The following is a 19116-nucleotide window of genomic DNA, read 5'->3' as shown; positions in this document are numbered from 1 at the left end:
GACTTTACTGTAGTCGGCAATTCCATACAGTAAAAAAAAAAGTATTCCAACGCATAGCTTCTTAGCTTATGGCGAAAGGACAGTCAATGGGACTCCATACATATGTTTGGCGTATTCACTTTGAGCTTTAATTGCGCATATTCTGAAAGTGCACTGCCAGTGTAGTGTGAATAGAGCGTAACTGATTGATAGAAAAAACAAAACACAAACAAATGGTCTTTTTGATATGAGGTGTGTTACTATGATGTTCTGCAGCATCTGTATTCTGTATCTGGATCACAGTACTGTAGTACAATACACTGCAGCTTTAGAGAGGGAGAGCTTCATGTCATAAGGAAAATACTACAAAAGTGATCTGTGACAGACACTACAGGAAGAGATGAGCAGCATCTATATAGCGCCACTTATCTCCGTACAATCAAGCGGTTCTGACATCATAAAGTGATGTTTATATAAATACTATTTACAGAGATGTTAATAGAAAATGATGAATGATGTGTATTATATATCACTTATTGTATTGTTTTATAATTCTGTAAAGAAACTCTGTTCCTCTTCTTGAATACATTATTTGGCAGTCTTCTCTGTTCCCTGACACTGTCTGCATCTCCTCCTATGGAGATACAAGTTGCTGCTGAGGTCAAAGTGCAGGTTCTACTCAGATATGACATCACAATACGCACAAGTTCTACTTACTGTCGGGTTTTTCCTGCAGTAAGTGTCATTTCTAGTTTGGAACGGCTGTAAGTAACTGAATTTCTCTTCTTTCCATATCATGTAATATATTTGATCATTTTCTATTCTTCTTCTTCCATTGAACTCATCCCTGTCTTCCCTGAGAATATTATTAGTGCAACGTTCCTCTCTTGCACATTTTTTCATATTGTCTAGCAACATCTTAGTAAACTCCTGGCCAGTCTTTTTATCGATCATTTACTGTATATAGGAAAATCCTTTGAGGTTATTAACCACTACTTTATACATGTAGTATTTCTGCTACACTATGTATGAAATGATAGTGGATGAAGACTATGGAGACTATGTTTTCTCTCTTAATATTTGTCACATATCATTTACATATTTTACAAGAAGATCATTTTTATAACTTTTTTTATAATGCATTTTCTCTTGACAGAACATGGATTGCGAGATGGATTATTTTGTAAATTATGTGACAGAATTACAGGTGATGTTGATAAATTATGTAATTTGATGTACTGTATATATTAACTTTTACACTAAACATGTTTTTTTTTAATCTCATAGGATTATATGATGATACAAAATTATGGTATGTATATTTCGTTTTAATATTGCATGGTATTATACCAGATTAAGTTGCTGTTTTGTTTTTTTTTGTTTTTTAATTCATTTATATCTTGGATTGAAATAATCTAATGTACATGAATCATTCTATTTTTTAGGTTTCAGAGCGGAGACTATGTAAGTAATAGCTCATTACCTTAATAATATGAGACAAAAGTTCATTGAAGGGTACAGGAAGAAGTCCAGGTTTGCTTCTTCGTATATTGTGTGGCCAAAGTAATCAGTATGACGGAAGAGAATATGATTAAAAAATAAGAAGGATCTTTCTACAGAGGAAAAGGGAAACCCAAACTTGTATTTAATATTTCCAGTCTTCCCTGTGTTTGGATCTATCTTCCAACAGAAGGCTAAAACGTATCCAACTGTACAGGTATAGAATGAGATACGTCGCCTGAACCCCCCCAGGCTGAGAGCGCTACCTGTAACTGGGGAAGCCCCTGACGTCACTGTCCATATATGGACATTGACATTAGGAGCTTTGCGATGCCGGAATCCTCTGCCAGAGCATCGGAAGCGCTCTGTAGTTGAAAGCACCTGACATCACTATCACATTTGGACAGTCATGTTAGGGACTTCCTCAGGGCCGCTATCCCCGAGGTATATGTTTAACATATACATGTGACGTATGTCATACAGTTGTAACCATTACACGTAGGCTCCAATGTTAAAAACGTTTACTGTGCGTTTTTTGGTTTTTTTTGCAGGATCCCTCAGGATGGAATAGCTTAGTCTGCTACGCTATTCCATCCCTCAAAAAAGAGGTATGCAGATGTATACCAGCCCGATAAAGGCCAAAAGGACATTCTTTTGGCCTCAGTCAGGCTAATGGAGCCCTATAAACACGTTAATCTTTCCCGACGTATACACACTAAACGTAGGGCTAAAATGTGATGTCAACATGCTGACAATACTATAGAGAAATAATAATGCCTTAGAGCGCCACACATGGAGCACATCATAATGCCTTTAAACGAGCCAACAATCATCATAAAGTGCATAATACAATGAAAAATGTCTAAATAAGAATGCCAAACAGTGCTGAAATGTTACCAACAATCAGTATGTAAATATAACCACAGTACTCAAATAATACCATCATGCAAAGCCCAAATAATACTGCCATACAGTCCACCAAGAAGGCAGTCATATGGTGCCAAATAATATCACCATATTGTGCCCAAATAATGCCGTCTAGCAATGCCAAATAATATTACCACACTGTGCCTGTAACACAATATGATATTTGGTACATATTTTCTCTAAATTATTTATACAGTATCATTAAGCACTTTACTTACGAGCTCTTTTTCATTTATTCTCATGAATGAGTGTAAAGCTCAAAAGTTATGACTGTTGGAATGCAGAGGGGCAAAAAAAAGATAATTCTCTGGCCATAATACTTTCACTTTTTAGGCTCTGTATTTTGGCAGAAATTCCCCTGTAGGGTTCTAGGGGATATAAGTTGGGTTTAGTAGAATTGCTCGGATCTCAGATGTTGCAGCCCTATAGCCATGCTCACTTCTAAAATGCTGCCATATTACGGCCATGTGAAATCCACCTAAGACCCACAGCTTTTCTTTCAATACTTTTGAAAATGTTTTGTTTTGTCAAATAAAATATATAATAACATATACTTGCAGTATCCTTGTTTTCTATGGGCCCTATATATGTCAGTGTGTAAGTTCAGCATACAGTTTTGTGCAGTATGCCAATACTGTTTTTGCAGAGGGATTTATGTTTATTATGAAAGTCAATAAGGCAAATGTATGATTTTTTTCAATTACATAAAAAGACCAATTCACCCAGCTGGGATAACTTTAATATTTTAAAGGGTTCACTGGACATTAACATTGATGGTCAATACTCAGGATTGGTCATCAATGTTTGATCACTGGGGATCTGATCTGGTCCCTTTGTTATTTACACAGCACAGCGCCGTGTCCATATGAGGGGTCGTGCCTGGCAATGCAGTTTGTACCACTCATACAGACGAGGTGCTGTGCCAGTGTAAACAGCTCACAATATAATGTTGTAAGGAAATTAATCTGAAATTATAGCTGTATTAAGGGGCCCAGATTTCCCAGGTAACATATGTCTTTTTTATCTATTTTATAGATCAACATCTTCAGGTTTTATGGTGCACTCAGATGGGGAGGTAGATTTCTATACCTCCAGCCATGAGCTGACACATATGTGAGTACTTTTTGGGTAGCTAAATACAATTTGATGTTCCAAAATGGTAAATGAATGGATGTTATTACACAATTTTATGTTCAATTTACTGTTCTTCCTCTTGTAGTTCCTATATGGAGAACAATGGCTGTGAAATTGTGAGTAGATTAATGTCTAGTGCTTTCTAAATGTATTCTATAATGTTAAAATGTAATAACCACTTATTTCCTTTTTAACCATTTTCTGCAGGTGAGATACATTGAAGGTAGGTCCTATGTCACACAGAAACCCACCATCCCTAGTATATCTGAGCCTGTGTCTCAGCACTTGTACATAGAGCAGAACATTGATCAGTTTCTTCTGTTTCAGCGCCATTGGACGGCAGCAGGTAATTACAGATTATTATTAACCCCTTCCCGCACTGTGATGTGTATGTATTTATATACAGGCTAAAGAAAATGCACAGCTTCTATGCTGTTTAGAACATGATGCTCAAGAGAACACTAAATAAACACTATATATACACATATATATATATATATATATATATATATATATATATATATATATATATATATATATACATACATGCTTAGTAACACCATAACTACCCATAAGTGTGAATGGTTAACACTAAACTGCATACAAATAAAATGGTATCACTATTTCTCTGCATTTCTCACAATTATACAGTATAAGTTAATATAATAATAGTAATAATAATAATAATAATAATAATGTATCCTAAATTGTGCTAAAAACGAAAGCCTATCCCAGAATAAAGGTCTTATACGGTTACATTGGTGTAAAATGAAAAAGTTATGACTGTTGGAATGTAGAGGGGCAATAAAAAAGATAATTCTCTGGCCGTAATACTTTCACTTTTTAGGGTCTGTATTTTGGCAGAAATTCCACTATAGGGTTCTAGGGGATCTAAGTTTGGTTTAGTAGAATTGCTCGGAGCTCAGATGTTGCAGCCCTATAGCCATGTTCACTTCTAAAATGCTGCCAAATTACGGCCATGTGAAATCCACCTAAGACTCACAGCTTTTCTTTCAATACTTTTGAAAATGTTTGATTTTTTCAAATAAAATATATAATAACATATACTTGCAGTATCCTTGTTTTCTATGGGCCCTATATATGTCAGTGTGTAAGTTTAGCATACAGTTTTGTGCAGTATGCCAATACTGTTTTTGCAGAGGGATTTATGTTTTGGTTTACGCTAAAATACCTTTTTTTATTATGACAGTCAATAAGGCAAATGTATGGACATTAACATTGATGGTCAATACTCAGGATTGGTCATCAATGTTTGATCATTGGGAATCTGATCTGGTCTCATCGTTATTTACACAGCACAGCGCCGTGTCCGTATGAGAGGCCGTGCCTGGTAATGCAGCTTGTACCACTCATACAGACGAGGTGCTGTGCCAGTGTAAACAGCTCACAATATAATATTGTAAGGAAATTAATCTGAAATTATAGCTGTATTAATGGGCCCAGATTTCCCAGGTAACATATGTCTTTTTTATCTATTTTACAGATCAACATCTCCAGATTTTATGGTGCACTCAGATGGGGAGGTAGATCTGTATACCTCCAACAATGAGCTGACACCTATGTGAGTACTTTTTGGATAACTAAATACATTTTGATGTTCCAAAATGGTAAATGAATGGATGTTATTACACAATTTTATATTCAATTTAGTTTATTCCAAACTCCTTCAAATATTACTGGATATAGAGGTAAAAACTTCACATAAGAACTCAATTATGTGTTGTAGGGCCCCATGCAAACGACCATATAATTCGTCCGTAATTACGGACCCATTCACTTCTATTGCCCATGGACACCTTCCTGTATATTTACAGAAGGTGTCCGTGCCGTAGAAAGGCTCCGCAAAAGATAGGACATATCCTGTTTTTGCTTTTTACGGACCGTGCTCCCATACTTTACATGGGAGCACGACCCGCAAATGCGGGCATCTGTCCATGCTCGTAATCACGGACCGTGATTACGGGCATGGTCGTGTGCATCGGCCTAACAAGAAGATAGCTATGTAATGTAGAAAACATTCAACCAGTGCAAAAAATATATTAAATATGGCATTCATTTTTTTACTGGAGATTCCTTTTTATTTATATTTTTAAAACATTTATTTTTATTGGGTTTAAATAGTAATGCATACAGTTAACAATAAGATAGTTGAAGTATTACAGTGACCCATTACAAGGGGATTACATAAAACAAAAGTAACAGAAAAACTTATAAATGAACGTAAACTCTGGTGACATAGTGAGAACAATTTCCAATGCGTAATGAGTGCAGCCAAATATCCCAATTTGGAAGGAACCGTGGAAACCTGTCCAGACTAAGAGCAATTGTCTTTTCAGATGTGCAATTGTCCTTTACCAAACTGATGATTTCTGCCAAAGAAGGAATGTCTGGGCTTTTCCAATACTGGAGATTCCTTTTAAACAGCGATGTGCACTTTTTAATATCTACATTCTCTGCTGATTGTTGTCAGGTTATATCTTTATAGCAGCTCAGTTTTTTGGTACAGAGTGTCAAATTCCCTGATTTGTGTTCGTACATTGATGTAATGATCTGTATATGAATATGATATGTAAGGATGAATGATAACAAATTTAGGTTCCATAATGAAAATTGGCAAAACCCCATAGTCCAACTGGACAACCCAACTCAACAATCAGCTGGTCAACCTGGACCCGCTGCTGAAACCGGAAGATGTGGGTCGTGACACATTATATATGTAGTATTACATGACACCTATTGTAATGTTAATTCCTGTTCTTCCTCTTGTAGTTCCTATATGGAGAACAATGACTGTGAAATTGTGAGTAGATTAATGTCTAGTGCTTTCTAAATGTATTCTATGTATTGTAATGTTAAAATGTAATAACCACTTATTTCCTTTTTAACCATTTTCTGCAGGTGAGATACATTCAAGGTAGGTCCTATGTCACACAGAAACCCTCCATCCCTAGTATATCTGAGCCTGTGTCTCAGCACTTGTACATAGAGCAGAACATTGATCAGTTTCTTCTGTTTCAGCGCCATTGGACGGCAGCGGGTAATTACAGATTATTATTAATTATCACTTCCTTCACGTGATGTAGAATATATGTTGCTGGGGAGAGACGTTCCTACACTGAGACATATACATAAGACCTGGATCTTACTAGCACAGCAGTTGTGCCCTGACAATCACCTGCAGGAGACCACCCGTGGTTGGCAGCTGCACTACTAGAGTGATTTGAGAAGCCCACAATCCCCAGCATTTAACCCCTAAAACCCTGTAATCTATTGTGATTGCTGTGCTAACAAAGAGAGGAGGCCTCCTTAGTAAAGTGAGTTGCACAGTGGAAAAAGGTGAGGGATCAACGGCGTTCCTCCGAGACTATGCGTGGAGTGGAAAAGTATAGGTTGCCAGCTGCCACCCACTGCAGTCCCTCGGTGCTAAAGCCTTAGTACCGGGGACAAGGTATGTAGAAGGAAAAAGAGCAGGAAAAAGTGCAGTACAGTATCGGGCATCGGCGCCAGGCTCAGGAGGACAAGGAACGAGGCCAGGTGAGTTTGATCAAGGAGATCTTTAATTCAAAGGATGACGCGTTTCTGGACCGAACTGGTCCCTTCGTCAGGTCAGTTAATGTCAGTTCTCCTTAGTAAAGTGACTGTGAACCCTTATTATTATAATTGCCTTTGTTCACTGTTCTGTGATATTGTCTGTTAAGGTATACTTTAGGTATGCCCTAATTGCAGACTATATGAACTGTTAACATAACCCCAAAAAGGCTCATGCACATGGCAGAGTCATGAGCACGGAGCCTATACAGCAGCAAATGGAGTTCCTAGTGCTCCGTACTACAGACCTGTAGCCACTCCATGTCCTCTTGGATAGTGCCTTCACATGGCATTGTATTATGGAGATATTCTTCCCAAGAAGCAATAATACAAAAGAGTATCTCTGTAATATGGGACCTTATGGAAAATACAATAGAACAATGTTTAGTATTGAATCCAACAGAGAAAAACTATGTATGGCTCAATATTAAATCAGAGGCATACAGAGGTAGAGTATGGGCTCATAAGCATGTATGGAAGCCATATTACAGCTCTGTATAACTTAGAACGTATATGAAGTTGTAATACAGCCGTGTAAAAGAGGCCTAGTTGAAATCTGAAAGTATAGAGTTGGTAGCTTAGCTATATTGATAGAACCTGATTCATCCCCAGTAATTTCTAAACTATTTTACAGATCAACATCTCCAGGTTTTATGGAGGATTCCACTGAGGAAGACTCAGATACCTCAGATGATGAATTGCCACCGTTGTGAGTATTATTTGTTAAAGTAAATTCTGATCCTCTAAACTAATTCATAAATGGATGTGATTATACAATTTATTCATCATACAGACAATTATAAACTCCTCCAAGTATTACTACTATAGTAGAGTATCAGGGGTACGCAAGACCACATAGATCATTGACTATGGAGAAAAATAATCTAAAAACTCAGCTATGTGTTATATATAACATGAGAACTGAAATCACACTAGTTGCTTGTACATGTTCACTTCACACTTCTTATGTTTCAGACATTATGATCTAGAGGACGATGACATCCTCTATGATGTGTAAGTAACTTGTGTATTAATTGTAATGTTCTGTGTCTCATGAAGGAATTTGTAAAACCTTATTTTCATAAAGTTATCTGTTGTTTTTTTGTGTGGCCGTGTTTGTTTCATGAGACTTTAAAAGCTTTGTCTCAACTGGACAACCTTCTTAAAAGCCACCCATGGGTCAGGTGTTTGTCCCGGATCCGGCAGCTGAAACCTGATGCTGCAGAGAGCCACACATTACAAATGTAGTAGTACACATTGTAATGCTGTAGCAGAAATGGCTCTGTATGTAGCACCTCCTTCAACTTAAATCTAGTTCACATGATCGGACGTATACCTGAAACGGAAGACGGAAACATATGCTACTGTATAGGCATACAGTGGGATGCATTGCCCCGATCCCCTAGGCAGAGTGCTACCTGAAGTCAGAATCGCTCTGTCCAGAGATTCCGGTGCTGAGAAATCCCCTGACCTCACTGTCCATATATGGACCGTGACATCAAGAGCTTTGCTCTGGCCAGGGATTCCAGACACCACCCACCAGGCGGCCCAAAATCCCCCACAACAGCAGGAACATTGAAAGCAGTTACTATCTCTGCCCGGGGAGCCCACATCACTGGAGCTTCTCTGAGGTAGCACCAGGGACATAACTGACCAGTAATAGTCTTGTGGTTGTGGGGAATATGGCCACAGTGTGGGCAGGCAGGGAAGCCTCTGCTGCGTTGGGAAAAACAGCGATAACTATCCATACTGACAGTTATGTCACTGGATCTTCCCGACACATCTGTTTAATAGTTTAATGGAGGCTTGTGGCGGATGCAATTCTGTGAAATCCATCACCAATAGGCCACTATGTTAAAAAAAAAGTATACTTTGAGTATATCTTTTCTTTTCAGAATCTGGCGGGTGGAAAATCATAGTCTACTACACAATTCCATCACTTAAAAAAAAAAAGTATATTGACATATACCAGGCCAAAAGGACACTTTTATGTTGTGTAATGGAGCTCTATGGACACGTTTAGAGTGTATGTCAAAAGCCTTCCCGACGTACATGCTTAATACAGGGTCAAAATGCGATGTGAACTGAGCCTTAGTCTTCTTCTCCCATATAATACAAATTTCATTTGCAGAACATGCAAATGAAATTGAACAGCAAACACATTTGTAGAACATTTCTTACAACATTATACATATCACCAATTCAAATGAATGTAATAGATGTTTCCTCTGATTTTTCCAGAGTGAGAGCAGCTCTTTCTAGAGACTATCCACTCTGGCTGATAGAGGGGGTTCTCCAGCAATATTTACTGTCCTTTATGACCTGTCATTTTACTAATGTATAATAACAATGAAGTTATATATGTTTTATAGAAATAATGTAAAGAACACATAGATAACAATATCTACTCCTTAATTAACTTGCATTATTATGTTGTAGTTCCTCTTTAAATGTGGACGACTGGATAGAAGAATGCTGGTAAGTGTAATGTCCTTATTTGTAGGAGGGGGGAAACATGCAGTTAGGGCACGTTCAGACGTGGCAGAATTTTTCCGCTACAAATGTTGGTGCAGATTCGGGGCAATTACGCAACGAATCTGCACCAACATTTGCATATTTGACAGGTAATTCAGACGTTGCAGATATCACAGCGGACTTGCCACAGATTTCAGTTTTTGTATTGCAAAGGCTGAAATACGCAGTGAAATTCCGCTTCTTCTCCACAACGTCATGAGCATGCTGCGGAGGGAAAATTCTGAACCGCAGCCTGATTTCAACACAGTTATTTTCTGCAACGTCTGAACTAACTTTCCTAAAAATGTATAGAAGCCAATGTAAAAAACATCTGCTGCAGAATTCCACTGCAGACTGTCCTCAGCGGAATTCAACAGCAATTCTGCCACGTGTGAATGTGCCCTTACTTTGCCCTATTTTTTTTTTTACTTATAAAAAAACATGTGTTTTAGCTCTTCCTTCATAATCTCTGAATATCTAAAATTCATTTTACATCTGTTTTTCCTTTTAGTGGTGAAGATCATGAAACAGCAGTAAGTAAATAAAATGAGATTATATTTCAGCAGTATTACAAGTTTAACCAAAATATTAGTGGTGCAGTATTAAAATGTATACATATAATATACATCCTAATGGAATCAGTTCATTTCTTCTTCAAAAGAGCCTGACCAGGTAGGAATCACTGACCCAGAGTGTTCCTTCTGGCCCTGTATTGAAAACAATAGGATCCTGTTAGCATCAATGTCCCTCCGAATACTTTCTTTACCAAAGAGGACATGGAAGTAAATAGTACCAGCCCCTGCCGACAAAAGAAACCAAAAGAAATGTGAACTGTCATATTGAATAGCTGCAATACTGTTTAGAACATGATGCTCAAGAGAACAACAGATAAACTCTAAATAAATATCTATAGTAATGCAAAAAATAGGCAGCCCTCCTGGATGTCAAGGTGAAAAAAACAACTGGTGAACTTTAATCCATAAGCAACGTTTAATAAGCTTGAGAAAGGCAGTTGCATCTGCCGAAACATCGCCTATGGATTAAAGTTCACCACTTGTTTTTTCACCTTGACATCCAGGAGTGCTGCCTATTTTTTTGCATTACTATACATAGGATGTAGCCTTTATCCAGTGGCGTAACTACCGCTGTAGCATCCATAACGGGCTGCTACGGGGCACGCGGTATGAGGGGGCCTGTGCCGCCAGCCAGCATGGCTCCCCCATGCCCAGAGGCTCCGCTAGCAGCCGCTATGGCTGCTACAGCGGTAGCGACGCCACATTCAATAATTGTGTCTGTGTCCTTCAGACACAGATGCTATTGAACTCTATGACAGAGCAGGGCCCCCGTAGCCACACAGCACTAACCGCGCTGGTCCAGCTTCCTGAATGCTTGGGCAATGGCTCCTTGCTCCAGCATTCACTCTGCCGTGAGCGGCTCCGGACAGTCAGGCGCGATGTTGTGACGTCACTCACAGCACAGACCAGAAGAGAAGGATCCACCACCCGTCGTGGGAACGGGGATAGGTAAGTAATTGTGTTATTATTTTTCTAATAGGCTTTATAGGGCATTATACTGGGTAGGGAAGGGGGGCTGAAATGGTGGCTGCTGTAGGAACATTTTACTATAAGGCGGGCATTATACTGTGAGGACAGCTATGGGGGATATTATACTGTGGGGGCAGGCATGGATGGCATTATATTGTGGGGGCATCTAGGGGGACATTATATGTTGGGGGTAGCTATGGGGGGCATTATAATGTGGGGCATATGGTGGGGGCATTATACTGTGTGGGGGGGGCAGCTATGGGGACATTATACTGTGTGGGGTGTGCTATGGTGAGCATTATACCTTATGGGGCAGCTATGGTGGGCATTACACTGCATGGGACATTATACTGTGGGGGCTGCTATGGGGGGCAATATACTGTGGGGATGGCTATGCGAGGCATTATACTGTGTGGAGGCAGCTTTGGAGAGCATTATACTGTGGGGCAGCTATGGGGAGCATTATACTGTGGTGGTCAGCTATGGGTGGCATTATACTGTGGGGGCATCTATGGGGGGCATTATACTGTATAGGGCAGCTATGGGGGTATTATGCTGCATGGGGGAAGCTATGGGGCATTATGCTGTATGGGGGAATTTGTTTGGGCACTATACTGCATGAGGGCATCTGTGTGGGTATTATACTGTGTGGGGCACCTGTGGGCATTATACTGTATGGGACATCTGTGTGGGCATTATAGTGTATGGGGGCATCTATGGGTTAGTATACTGTATGGGGGCATTATACGGTTATGGTGGCAGCTATGTGGACAATATACTGTCTGGGGGGCACTATGGAAGCATGATACTGTGTGGGCAGAACCGAGTATGTATGGGCGGGGATTGGATGGGATTAGAGGCGTGGCTTAAAAGAAAAAAATTGCCGCTGTGCACGGCCCCGATTGTCCCTCTTTGTGATACTTGACAGTATAGCACTGTCTACAGGGGGCTGTGTAGCACTGTCTATAGGAGGGCTATATGGCACTATTTACAGGGTGGCTTATGACACTATTTACGGGGGGGCTTATGACTATTTACAGGGGCACTATCTACAAGGGCGGGCTGTGTGGGGCACCGAGGGGAGGGGGGCTATGGGGCCCAGAGTATCCTAGTTATGCCCCTGCTTTTATCCTTAGGCTTGCACCCACCTTTGTTTTCTTTTATGGTGCTGCTCTTGACTTATACATACAGTCTGCTCTATGGAAGTGGTATACACAAAGATCTATATGGACATACTCCCTTATAAAGAAAGAAACAGCACATCCAAAGTATATACAGTGAAGGAAATAAGTATTGGATCCCTTGCTGATTTTGTAAGTTTGCCCACTGTCAAAGACATGAACAGTCTAGAATTTTTAGGCTAGGTTAATTTTACCAGTGAGAGATAGATTATCTAAAAAAAAAAACAGAAAATCACATAGTCAAAAGTATATATATTTATTTGCATTGTGCACAGACAAATAAGTATTTGATCCCTTTGGCAAACAAGACTTAATACTTGGTGGCAAAACCCTTGTTGGCAAGCACAGCAGTCAGACGTTTTTTGTAGTTGATGATGAGGTTTGCACACATGTTAGATGGAATTTTGGCCCACTCCTCTTTGCAGATCATCTGTAAATCATTAAGATTTCGAGGCTGTCGCTTGGCAACTCAGATCTTCAGCTCCCTCCATAAGTTTTCGATGGGATTAAGGTCTGGAGACTGCCTAGGCCACTCCATGACCTCAATGTGCTTCTTTTTGAGCCACTCCTTTGTTGCCTTGGCTGTATGTTTCGGGTCATTGTCGTGCTGGAAGGCCCAGCCACGAGCCATTTTTAATGTCCTGGTGGAGGGAAGGAGGTTGTCACTCAGGATTTGACGGTACATGGCTCCATCCATTCTCCCATTGATGCGGTGAAGTAGTCCTGTGCCCTTAGCAGAGAAACACCCCCAAAACATAATGTTTCCACCTCCATGCTTGACAGTGGGGACGGTGTTCTTTGGAACATAGACAGCATTTCTCTTCCTCCAAACACGGCGAGTAGAGTTAATGCCAAAGAGCTCAATTTTAGTCTCATCTGACCACAGCACCTTCTCCCAATCACTCTCAGAATCATCCAGATGTTCATTTGCAAACTTCAGACGGGCCTGTACATGTGCCTTCTTGAGCAGGGGGACCTTGCGGGCACTGCAGGATTTTAATCCATTACGGCGTAATGTGTTACCAATGGTTTTCTTGGTGACTGTGGTCCCAGCTGCCTTGAGATCATTAACAAGTTCCCCCCGTGTAGTTTTCGGCTGAGCTCTCACCTTCCTCAGGATCAAGGATACCCCACGAGGTGAGATTTTGCATGGAGCCCCAGATCGATGTCGATTGACAGTCATTTTGTATGTCTTCCATTTTCTTACTATTGCACCAACAGTTGTCTCCTTCTCACCCAGCGTCTTACTTAAGGGTATGTGCACACACACTAATTACGTCCGTAATTGACGGACGTATTTCGGCCGCAAGTCCCGGACCGAACACATATATAATTTTGACTATGTGATTTTCTGTTGTTTTTTTACATAATCTATCTCTCACTGGTAAAATTAACCTAGCCTAAAAATTCTAGACTGTTCATGTCTTTGACAGTGGGCAAACTTACAAAATCAGCACGGGATCAAATACTTATTTCCTTCACTGTATTATAACACATGTTTAGAATTATAATAATCAGAAAACATATTGATTTCATAGGCTATTTCAATAGATATATGTCTGATGGATTATCTGTCTCAGATAACGTGTAATATTTATATATTCATGGAAGAAACATCATTCGGTTACGTCTTTACATTTTTTCTGCTAGACTATTCTGGAGCAGTTTTTGTTTTTTGCATTGTATGTTCTATATTTATATGTTCTAAAATGATAATATTTGTTCTCTGCTTTTCTTTTCTAGTCCAAAGACACCAACTGCGCCGAAGGTAAAGCATGAACTATGTTACTATTACACATTACACTATAGATTAGCGTCGGTAACAGTTTAAATACCAAAATACTTTCACCAGGATATATTCTACATATAGGGGTCCCGCATTCTTTAATGCAAAGGTTAATTTAAAGATAAATGACACATTTCTCATTACGTCAAGCATATACATGTGTATCAATGTTAGAAAATCCAGGTTTAAGGGCTTTTTCCTTTTCCAGCCAGTAAAAATTGATGGCCTATCCTCAGGATAGGTCATCAATAGCTGATGAGTCGGGGTCCGACTCCCGGGACCCCACCTATGTTTTGAAAGAGCTGCTGCTGCTTGGACGAGTGCTGCTTCCCCTTTATTTCTTATTGCTCAATGTGAATGTTAGACACACATTTAGTGGTGATTTAAAGGTATTGCAGCCTTTTCTCCCATTCACTTTAATAGAAGAAAAGGCTGCAATACCTGTAAATCGCCACTAAATGTGTGTCCAACATTCACAATAAGCAAGTAGAAATGTAGAGGAAGCAGCGCTTGTACAAGCGCTACGGCCCCTTCCAAACAGCTGATCGGCGGGGGTGCCGGGAGACGGACCCCGACCCATCAGCTATTGATGGCCTATCCTTAAGATAGGCCATACATTTTTATTGGCTGGAAAACACCTTTAAACTCCATAGTACCCACGGGTTACCCACAAGCGTAGGAAAGTTTATCCTGCACATCAATGTAGCCTATAGAGGATGTCTTCAAAAGCCTGGATGAATTTTTCTGTATAAAAAAGATTTAATGCAGATTTGTTTATAGAAATTAAAAGAGCAAAAGAAGGCAATATTACAAAGTGTCCCAAGTTAGGCCTCAAGCACACATCCGTTGCCAAATATACAGCCATAAATCACGGATCCGTGAAACACGGACCGCACACGAATAGAAAGGCCGAGACTGATCCGTAAAAAACAGATAGGAGTGGGACCTGTTCTATTTTTTGCAGAACGGACGCACAGAACCGTTAAAATAACGGGAGTGTGCATGGCCCTATAGAAATGAATGGGTCAGTGTGCTATCCGTTAAAAACACTGACGCATTTCACTGAAGTGCGCTAGAGGCCTTATAGGACGAAACACAAGTACAAACTACTTTTATGTGTAGACTTACATGTAAATGTCTAGTGGTGAAGGTCAGGGTTAAATATATTGGGCTACGGCGCCCACACATATTTTCCGTAGTTAAACAGTTAATAGAATATCCTTTTCTTACCATAGATAAGTCACAAGTTTCTAACTTCTGAGGGTGATTTAACATGTGGCAGATTTGTTGCAGGAATTTCTGTCCCATTCATGTGAATATGGTGTGCAGGAATCCATGCACATGCTGCAGAAACAACCTCATCACATGTTTGGAATGGATTTTTCAATCGTAAAAATTTCAGCAACAATTCTGCCGCATTTGCATTCACCTTAATTGTAACATGTTTCGCAGTCTTTAAGAATACATTTTCTGTTTTTCCCTCAGGACCCATTGGAGGAGAAAGGTATTAATAATTCACCCCCATAGATTGGTTACCATGTCTTCTACAAACACTTTATTCCATAAGGCTAAGTTCACACTTGTGTTATATAATCCGTTACTCTGATCCGTTTTTAGTTCAGAATAAGGATAAAAAGGATCTGTCAAAGTTGACTGTTGGTCAGTTGTGTGGCCGTGTTTGTTTCATGAGAGCTTTAAAGACTTGGTTTTACCTGGACAACTTCTTCTTAAAAGCCGCTCATTGGTCAGCTGATTGTCCCCGATCCGGCAGATGATACCTGATGCTGCAGAGAGCCCCACATTACAAATGTATAAATAAACATTGTAATGTTGTAGTAGAATTGGCTATATTAGGGAATGTTTACACAGGTCGGATACGCTGCGGAAAGGTCTGCAGCGTATCTAACTAAGGCCCGCTGGGAATTCCAGACGAAAGTCTGGAACAAATTATGGTGCAGATTTTCGGCCGGATTCGATGTTGCAAAAAGCAGAGGCGAGAAAAAAAGAATATCGTAGCGATGCATCCCTTCTCCCAATCTCCTTGTCTCTGGGCCTCTTGTGATGACGCTGCAGCCCATGTGACCGCTGCAGCTTGTGATTGGCTGTAGCAGTCACATAGGATGGAACGTCATTCCAGGAGGCCTGCAGCATAGGGAACAGCGCAGGAAACAAGTAGCTGTAGGTAAAACAACGCCAGTGGGAAAAGTATGGAGTTTTTAAATAAATGTAAACAGGCACATTTTTTTTCAGATTTGCAATTTTTGAAGCGGATTCGCAGTTTCTGCCACAAAAATCGCAGCATTTGCTATTTGTTGCTGATTTTTACCTTCCCATTGAGTTCAAACTTCGCAACAAAAGTGCAAAAATTCCGCAGCATAAATTGACATGATAAACACTGAAAATCTGCGCCGCCGGTCAATTTATGCACTCTTTCTCCGTAGATTTTTTCTGCATCGTGTAAATGAGATTTGTTCAAATCTCATCCACTTTGCTGCTACTGTAATATGCGGCTGATTTTCCATCTGCAAATCCAGACTAAGTATTCACAACAAATCCGATCTGTGTGAACATAGCCCTAATAGATTCACAATGTTTGGCTGTTAATAGTTTAAGTAGTATTTTTTACAAATAACGTATTACAAATAAGCTTGGCCTTGCACACTCCTGTCTGTCTGCTCCAGTGCTACTGTATAGTGTGTGTATATATATATATACATATATATATACATATATATACACACACATATATATACAGTATATATATATATATATATACACACACACACACATATATATATATATATATATATACACATATAAATAAATATATATATATATATATATATGGATCTCATTATATTATAGACATAGAAGCAAATGGTCCTGTGGATGGCTGAGTCGTGGGCTAAGAAGATTTACCAAGTGAGTAATGAATATAGTTTAATCCTTCTTGTCTCAGGACTATAATATGTACAATATTATACAATGTAGGTTGTAATCTTGCAGGTTGTATGACGTTCACTGGAAGGTATGCAAAATATTTAGTGTTCCTATAGACAAATTCACTAATGTGAGGTTGCCTCTGTTGCTATTAAAGGCACCACGTTTAATATTGGGATAGAAGAGATTTGTCCTTGTTTTCATCAGCATACAGGTTTCTGTGTCACTTAAGCATTCTGCATTTTTTTATAGGCATAGGAGGCATGTACCGATAGGTGATCCAGCAGAAAGGGCACTTGCTCCAGACAATAATACTCCTATGGGAATATTGCGACTTTTGCGTCTTTTACAATGCCCTTGCTACTTTATTGAAAAAGGAGGCGTAGCTTACAAAAAGGCTGACGAGCCCCTGCAGCACGACAAATTTATTATAATTTACGCCAGAAAACTGGCGTAAACTATAAAGAGAATCTACGCCAGCTGCTTTCTGGCGTGGATTTCACACTGGCGGGGGTAACAAGGTAGAAAGCCTCGTATTTTGCTCACTTCACCCATAAGGCTACTACTCCCACATTGGACAATAAAAAGAAAAAATAATAAAAATGCTCACCTCATCTATTCTTCTCTCCTCCGAGTCCCCTCAGACTATCACTTCTAGCCGTGGCCCTTACAACGTACTGATACCGGGCAACATCAGGATGTTGTATGGAACGCAGCACTTAGTACGTTGAGTGCTGTCCCATATAAACCCGACGCTGTTTAGCGTTAGGACATTGTATGAGACAAAGCATGAGGGGACCTGGAAGGGAAAAGCGGAGAAGCAAAGAGGAGGTGAGCATCCAGTTTTTTATTTTAGTATGATGGGGTGGGGGTAAGTATGGTGCACGACCAGCGGAAAGAGCAAACTGATTAATTAAGAAGCCTGTGCCTCTTAATAAATCTGTCACATCTTACTCTAGAGTAGTAAATACCTAAGACTGGCGTATGATACGCAAGTCTTAGTTAATCCGCCACAACATGTTCTGTATACACCAACAGTCAGAATGAAATGTATTATGTGTATATTATATATGTATATATTTTTTTTATATAGTTACATTTATATAAATTATTATTTTTTTGGCTGCAGCTCCCTTTTCAGCTGCCACAGGGGGCAGCGAGAAGAGGAATAAGGACCCTAACAAATTGGTGGACCTTCATAACATCAAAGGCCCCCATATGGCATCACATGACATCAGACACAGACCAAGAGAGTCCCCAAAGATACCGGAAGCCCACAAAGAAGCCCCAAAAACTTTGTAGACCCTGTTCAGAGGCACTGAAGACACAGAAGAGCCTTCAATGTCACACAAGACATCACAGAAGTGGCCTTTATCTTTTGAGGCCCTTTAGAGAGCTATTAAGACGTTGGCTTTAAGACGTTGGACGCGATCAAGAGATCGGTGACTCCAAAACGTCAGCGATTCAAAAAATCAGAGGCCATCCTCAAGATGCCCCGAGATAATGGTGGCCCAAAGATTTTGTGTTCCAATTGTTTTTTTATTAAAGAGTATAATACATACAGCAATTACATTGTGACAATTTCCATTGCATACTTATACAGAAAAAAAATTTGATACATTACATGCATTACACAGTCTAAACGCAATAAATTAGCTAGTCAGCATCACGCATAAGGAGTTAACAAAAAACAGAAAAAGAACAGAAAAGAAATCAAATAAAATCAAAGAATCAAGTCAGCCGCAAACGGAAAAAGAGGCGTTTGTGATCCGTCTGAAGCACAGCAGTAGTATTCTAATACCAATAAGTTTTAACCAATGCACAACACAAGATGTGCGTAATCATGTCAAGTCTATATTATGTTTGATAAGCCAGAGACGAACATGTGGTTGGCTAGTCCATGAGGCCCACACCTTAAGACATTTCCCCCTCGTACCTCTGGAAGTAGCAAAATGTAGTTCATATTGAAAATGCAAGAACACTCTGTTCAATATATCAGACT

The 19116-nt window shown here is 39.7% G+C and overlaps 1 protein-coding gene across 1 annotated transcript; it reads left to right on the top strand.

Moving 5' to 3' along the window:
- Positions 1 to 615: 615 nt before the first annotated feature.
- On the top strand, positions 616 to 18681 carry LOC142652513 (uncharacterized). Its single transcript, XM_075828164.1, has 16 exons — positions 616 to 714; positions 1136 to 1186; positions 1267 to 1291; positions 1425 to 1443; positions 5045 to 5122; positions 6331 to 6361; positions 6460 to 6475; positions 6580 to 6598; positions 7784 to 7858; positions 8125 to 8163; positions 9589 to 9627; positions 10175 to 10196; positions 14132 to 14156; positions 15660 to 15678; positions 17040 to 17096; positions 18244 to 18681. Exons 1-16 carry the CDS (start codon positions 616 to 618, stop codon positions 18284 to 18286), a joined length of 657 nt encoding a protein of 218 aa, XP_075684279.1. The 3' UTR covers positions 18287 to 18681.
- The last annotated feature ends 435 nt before the right edge of the window (positions 18682 to 19116 follow it).

Source organism: Rhinoderma darwinii, chromosome 5 (assembly GCF_050947455.1).
Source record: "Rhinoderma darwinii isolate aRhiDar2 chromosome 5, aRhiDar2.hap1, whole genome shotgun sequence".
Lineage (NCBI taxonomy): Eukaryota > Metazoa > Chordata > Amphibia > Anura > Rhinodermatidae > Rhinoderma > Rhinoderma darwinii.
Note: the sequence above shows the minus strand (reverse complement) of the source record. Positions and strands in the feature narration are given on the sequence as shown.

Excerpts from the sequence above, each read along its gene's own strand:
- LOC142652513 (XM_075828164.1), top strand. The coding sequence starts at position 616 with ATGGAGATACAAGTTGCTGCTGAGGTCAAAGTGCAGGTTCTACTCAGA. Across the intron at positions 5,123-6,330 it reads AACAATGAGCTGACACCTAT|TTCCTATATGGAGAACAATG; the intron begins GTGAGTACTTTT and ends TTCCTCTTGTAG. Across the intron at positions 7,859-8,124 it reads GATGATGAATTGCCACCGTT|ACATTATGATCTAGAGGACG; the intron begins GTGAGTATTATT and ends CTTATGTTTCAG.